We start from the raw sequence: 6,000 nt of genomic DNA, 5'->3' as shown, positions 1-6,000 counted from the left end.
AAATCGCCCTGTGTATGGTGGCCTTTATACGTCCCCACATGTTGCTACATACAACTGTTTAAATAACGTACCTGTAATTTCTGTTATTGTTAATATCCTGACAACTTTTTACGCTTATAACTTCAAAGTCTGTTTCAAAGCTCTTTTCAATATGGACACTCAAGTGCATTGGAACTGAGATCTCTAAATCACTGCAGGAAGAGTGATTTAAAAAAAAAAAACATAACAAGTTCTCTGGCTTTTCTGTTCTGTACCACATCATGGATCGTTATTGCTGTGTTACCTGTTGACAATGTGGCAATAATCCTTACACTAACCGTGCACTTAAGCGGCCGTTTTGAAAATACCTTTAAAACAGACTTGAAAGTTATAAGTGTAAAAAGTTGTCAGGATAACAATGAAAATAAAAATTACAGGTACGTTATTTAAACAGTTGTAGCAACACGTGGTGATGTGTAACGCTATATTTTTTCAGAACCCCGCTACTTAGTCTTTAAGCCACAAAGGAACAGCTTGCTTGATTAAAACCCAACCTAACATCAAACATCTGTTATAAACAAAATAATTAGTCACATCAAATGTATATTCATAAAAAAACAAATACATAGTTACAGTATGTTACTGATTATCCTGTCATTTCACCCCACCTTGAACGTTGCTCTCCCTCAATAAATAATGACTAACCCTTTTTTTATATGATACCTCCCTTTTATAACCAACAGAAGGATTTAAAAAGCTTTTAAAATTACAGGTCCAGATTTGCTGTGCTTTGAAGAAAAAAAAAAACAGCGAGGTATGGTAAAGCATATCAATAATGCATAGTATAACCATGGGAAAAGCAATGGAAATTAAAGTGCTGTGATAAACTTCAATGGCTCCATTATCTCCCCATTTGAGTGTTCACTTAATTTAATTGCAGGTCAAGTTTACCCAAACAAAGATAATGCTACTGAGGTTTACACACCATGAAATCAACTTTTTTGTTTCTCATATATATATATATATATATATATATATATATATATATATATATATATATATATATATATATATATATATATATATATATATTCTTGTCCTTCAATCATTCCTTTCGCTTAACTTTCCGAACTGATTTCCACTGATGTATCTTTAATATGTCAATCATGACAGGAACACCCGCCTTAACTAAACTATTGCCGGTCCTTCTGCCAGTTATTTCATATTCCCGCCTCCTGCATTCTATTTCTCTACATGTTACCCCGCCCACCTATCCTAGTTCCGTCCAAGGCTCCACCCAACACTCTTTCTGTTCCGCCCTCATTCACCCACTTTTCTGAGCCTTATTTTCTGTATTATTGGGCTGTCATTTACTAAGCGGGCTTGGTCAGGTGTTCCTGGGCAACGTAAGGAATATTTTTGTTTCGTTTTCAGTTTCATTTTCTGCATCTGGAGGGGATACTTCATCGTCATGTTCAGACGGATTTTGCAGCTGGTAAGACTAACGTTAGGACAATTGTAAAGTAAACGTGCACGTACGACGTTTCTTGTGTGTGCCTCAGACTGAATTACCCGTGTAACACAGGCCTATCCTTGCCCACTTTGCAGGCCGTGGAACCGTGGGGTAGGCCTTTCTGTTGTTATTAAACAGTAGCTAATCAGAGATGGCTTAACAATCAGTTGCAAGCGGTCTGTCGTATTTGAATTCACGGGTGGTTAAGCTGGCAAGTAACTGTGATGATAACCTTTGTGGGATGTGACAGAGGGATGTCCAGTTCTGGAAACCGAGTTACAGTATGTGGTGTAATGCAGTAAGTCATATGATGTGTGGGCGTTCCTCCTACATTTTGTACTAGCACGCTAATATAATGTTGCGCTATGGTTGGATAGAGTACCCATTAGTACCCATTTCTTTACTCCAGTTATTCTCTGTCTAGGTCCTGTTGCAAGTACTACATTTTAGTTAATACCACGTTACTAGTTTTATACAGGTAATATAATAATGTATTGATTACAGGTATGTATTTTGACTACAGGATTTGAAAAATGTTTAATTTACTTTTGTTATGTACAGCTGTTCGTATAAAGCTTCTGATGGCCAGTCAGGTTATATGGAGGCCAGATTCTCTGTATGACCGACTCTGTACATAGTTTATTTTAGCTCATTGCATATATCTCAGAACTGCTTGTCCAATTGCCGTTCAAATTGCTTGTATGAAAATCAGTGGCAAATGTGTCCTGCATCATGCTTCTTTTTTTAAACATGGTTTGTGGAATTGGATGGTTGAAAAGCAGCTGGCGGACTGATGGCAGAGATCCTCTTTGTGAATTCCATTTGATGTACATTTCAGAGCATCAATTTCAAAAGTCAAATATTTGTGAACCACTTTTATGAACTCCTTTTTCGATCCTGCACTGCCTTTTGATGACCATATACCCTAGCAATGTGTCTAAAAACATGCTTTTGAACGTTTGAGAAAAATTGAAAGGCAATAGGAAGTTTAGTTTCTCTCTGAGATAGAGGCGGTGGCTTATCCATGCTTTTATCACCTACATATTAGATTATTGTATAGTAACTGCTTGCACCAATCAAGTATTGGTGCTCAAATCTGGACTCGGAGACTACAATACTTGCCAATACAATTTCTCCCAGGCAAGGTGACAGGCATACTCTATCTTGTTTGGTCAGTGACCTACATTTTTACGGGGCTGACTGGTTAAAATAAGTCAATTTTAATTAATCAAGCACAGCATTTGCAATTCTACAGGCTGCTGGAGGTCATCATAGCATGGCTGTGCTGACATCTGTAATATGCGGATCATATCTTTGACCTTGGCCTAGCACACTGCTGACATAAGTAGACAGAAGACTTGTAACCTATGTTGATTTTTTGTGTTAAATTTGTTCACCCATTATTTTATTTTTCTTCCAGACACCAGGGAAAGGCAGCTCCCAGAGCTCAGACTCTGATCAGCCTGCAGCTGCTGAAGTAAATCATGAAGAATCCTCTGAGGTGCATTATTCTTAAAGCCATATTGTAGAAGCACAGAATAAGGCTGCAGAGCCTGACCAGGATGCATAGTTTGTTTTATATTTCTTTTTCCCAGTATGGAGCTAACTCCTCCTCCTCCTACTATAACAGAATACTGTCACAGTGTATTTTAGAGATGATTACCGACTCCTGCTTGCCAGCTTAATTAGTTAGGATAATGAGTGATACGGCTGTGAACAATTAATTTTATGTCTGGTATTACCTAAACTAGTTGCACATGCTGCTCTTTCTGCTAAAGAGCTGTTTTACAGAATGCTGCATAATCTGACTGAGGAAGCATATTTGAAAGAGTGCCAACTACCTAGGGTTACTGTACTTTTGATGCTTCTGTCCTTTAGCAACTTTCAAGTGCCAAATTACAAAAGAAACTGATAGATAGTTCTGTGCAATGTCAGTTATCTTTTTTGTAATCTGGTACTTTTAAAAGCCACTATAAAGATAGCAGTGCCGAAAAGTAGTCCTATTCACCCCACGTTCAGATAAGTTACCGTGGGCTATTCGAAAAAGGTTTATTTTTTTATTTTATTTATTTATTTATTTATTTTATCATAAAAGTAAACTGTCTGAAATGAGACTAACGTATGAATGTATTGCCTGCACTTTAATTTCTGTTGCAGCTACCATTCTCTTTCACGCGTTTGTTGCTTTCATTATTTTGTTATTCACTGCTTTGTTGCCTTACATTGCCGTTTCACAGGGGTTCATCTGCCCTCTCTGTATGTGTTCTTACAAAACGTCTACTGACCTGTTTGACCATTACCAGAGTGAGCATGGGGAGGCAGGCACAAAGCCACAGGAGCAGCGAAATCCACTACCTGTTACCGTGGGTCACTGTGTTTTATTTGTTAAAGGCATTGGGTGGTGGAGCTTCCCAGCGGTAGACAGGCTCTTTGTGATTTGCGGTGCTGCTCATTTTACTTCCTTGCATGTAAATGTGTTGTCTGTTTGTTTGTATACATTAATGGTACAGATCTGTCCATGAAGATGTATTTGTTTTAACAGGGCTTAGCTGGTCTTTGTCAATTTTAAATAAGATTATTTGATTTCAGGGTTCTTTTTGGAAGGCTTAGCATGTGCTGTGCATTCCCTCCATAATCTTCCTTTTTTCCTGCTTTTACCAAGATTCCTTATTTGAAATGGATTTTATTATTTTGTATGATTTAAAAATAAAAACAATTAAAAAAAACAAAAACAAATGTATATGCCTATAAACCAGTTTGCCTGTATACATGGCAATTAATACAGTCAGTTACTGTCACCTAAGTGTCCACAGCATAGTGCTCTGTAGGTCTGTTCATTTGTAAGAGGCTTGTTTTTATCAGCAATATTGAAGACAAAAACTACAGGGGTTATCAAGCTTGGTGTTAAATGGGTTGGTTGCTAATTTAAATATTACAACATTTTACAAACACACAATAATATTGTTAATATTAATAAGAGAAAACACTCTGGTGTCAGAAATGATCAGTTTCAGAAACAACCCTGTTAATCACAATGATTTACACAAGTGAGAGAGAAGATTTCGCATAGTCAATGATAGTGCATGGCAGGCAAGAATTTAATGTCCTTTCATTTCTTAGTTTGTTAGTTTATTTTGCTGCTAATGTAGGGTGGTTAGAGTGGGCCTCATTGGCTTGTGGGTTAAATGGCGTTCTGCTTAGAAGGTAAATAGACATGGCTCATTATTCCCTGTTGGTTGGTTAGATGTGCTTCTATGTTCCCTATTGGCTGGTATGAAGATACATGTCTGTCCTCACAAATGGCTGATTGTAGTAGGAGGTTGGCCCTCTTTTTTTCTCAGGCTAGGTTAGTCTGATACTGGGACGAACATGGAATTTTTATGTTCGGATAGCCGTTCCAGATTCAAACAAGTATTTGAATGTTTTTTTTTTTTTTGCCTTTGAATGCATATAAATAAATGTTTGTTTGAATAATCAGGTATTTGTCCAAGCATTAGGTTATTCATTTGTGCGGCATTAGACTTATGGTCAAAGTTGTGGCGGCTGAGACTTTTGAAACGTAGCAGAGGTGTATGTCTCCGTAATATGGCTGGTTTTCTAAGAAAAGCTTGAACCTGATAAAACTGCCTGTCCTTTGTTCCAGTTCCCTTTAACACTGTTGCCTTCTACCCCACAGGGTTTTATTTGTCCCCAGTGTATGAAGGCTCATGCCTCTGCAGAAGAGCTATTCAAGCACTATGAAGCATTTCATGAATCCAGCGGTCAGTCGGTTCACAGAGGGTCAGACAACCAGTCCCCAGGAAGGTGAGAAGCGATTAGAATCTGTTTGTTACCAGGTATACCATAGTAGCCATGTGATGTTTTAAATTTCAACTCCAGTGGATAGGAACTACAGTGTGCTGCATAATTAAAAAGCAGATTTATTTGAGAGTTTATCCATAACTACATTAGTGATCTTTAGTGATCCCATTTTGTGTCTTTCAATCCATTTTAACATTCTGATTAATTCTGCTTTTTCCTTTCTACTGTACATAGGGATAATTTAACATTCCTTCAGCAAGAAGTGCAAGATCTACAAGCCTCACTTAAGGTTTGAATTACAATTCTGTGTTTTTAAGTTTTTGTTTGCTTGCTACATACATTTCAGCTGGAAAGCCCTGCTTTTTAGTTTACACATAATGCATCATGGAATTATCTATGTTTATCATATCAGTGTGCACAGGTGTAGGGCCCACTGTCTTTTAAAAAGTAATATTTTATACTGATCCTCAGATAGTGAAGGAGATGTAGCGCCTTTTATTGGACTAACTAAACATTAATTAATCACAAGCTTTCAAGACCTCCAAGATCTCTTCAGGTAAAATCATGTTCCTTGTAATCATTTCATTAACAGGAGGAGCGCTGGTTTTCAGTGGAGCTGAAAAAAGAGCTGGAAAAAGTACAAGGGCAGCTGAAGCAAGTAATTCCTTTAAAATGCTTAAAATCAGGGATTTAAAGAACATAAATCA

General features: G+C 37.4%; 1 protein-coding gene across 2 annotated transcripts in view; it reads left to right on the top strand.

Moving 5' to 3' along the window:
- Nucleotides 1-1,301: 1,301 nt before the first annotated feature.
- LOC121318395 (early endosome antigen 1-like) overlaps nucleotides 1,302-6,000 on the top strand; it is a 29,858-nt gene continuing 25,159 nt past the window's right edge. Inside the window, exons 1-6 of one of the 2 annotated variants that reach the window (XM_041255001.1) lie at nucleotides 1,302-1,474; nucleotides 2,913-2,993; nucleotides 3,730-3,855; nucleotides 5,169-5,296; nucleotides 5,528-5,582; nucleotides 5,886-5,951. In XM_041255001.1, coding sequence (XP_041110935.1) covers nucleotides 1,451-1,474; nucleotides 2,913-2,993; nucleotides 3,730-3,855; nucleotides 5,169-5,296; nucleotides 5,528-5,582; nucleotides 5,886-5,951 — 480 coding nt within the window. In that variant the 5' untranslated portion in view covers nucleotides 1,302-1,450. The remainder of the gene's footprint in view (nucleotides 1,475-2,912; nucleotides 2,994-3,729; nucleotides 3,856-5,168; nucleotides 5,297-5,527; nucleotides 5,583-5,885; nucleotides 5,952-6,000) is intronic. The other variant, XM_041255002.1, reaches the window with a different exon arrangement.

This window comes from Polyodon spathula, chromosome 7 (genome assembly GCF_017654505.1).
Source record: "Polyodon spathula isolate WHYD16114869_AA chromosome 7, ASM1765450v1, whole genome shotgun sequence".
Lineage (NCBI taxonomy): Eukaryota > Metazoa > Chordata > Actinopteri > Acipenseriformes > Polyodontidae > Polyodon > Polyodon spathula.
The sequence above is the reverse complement of the archived record's forward strand: the minus strand, read 5'-3'. Positions and strand labels throughout refer to the sequence as shown.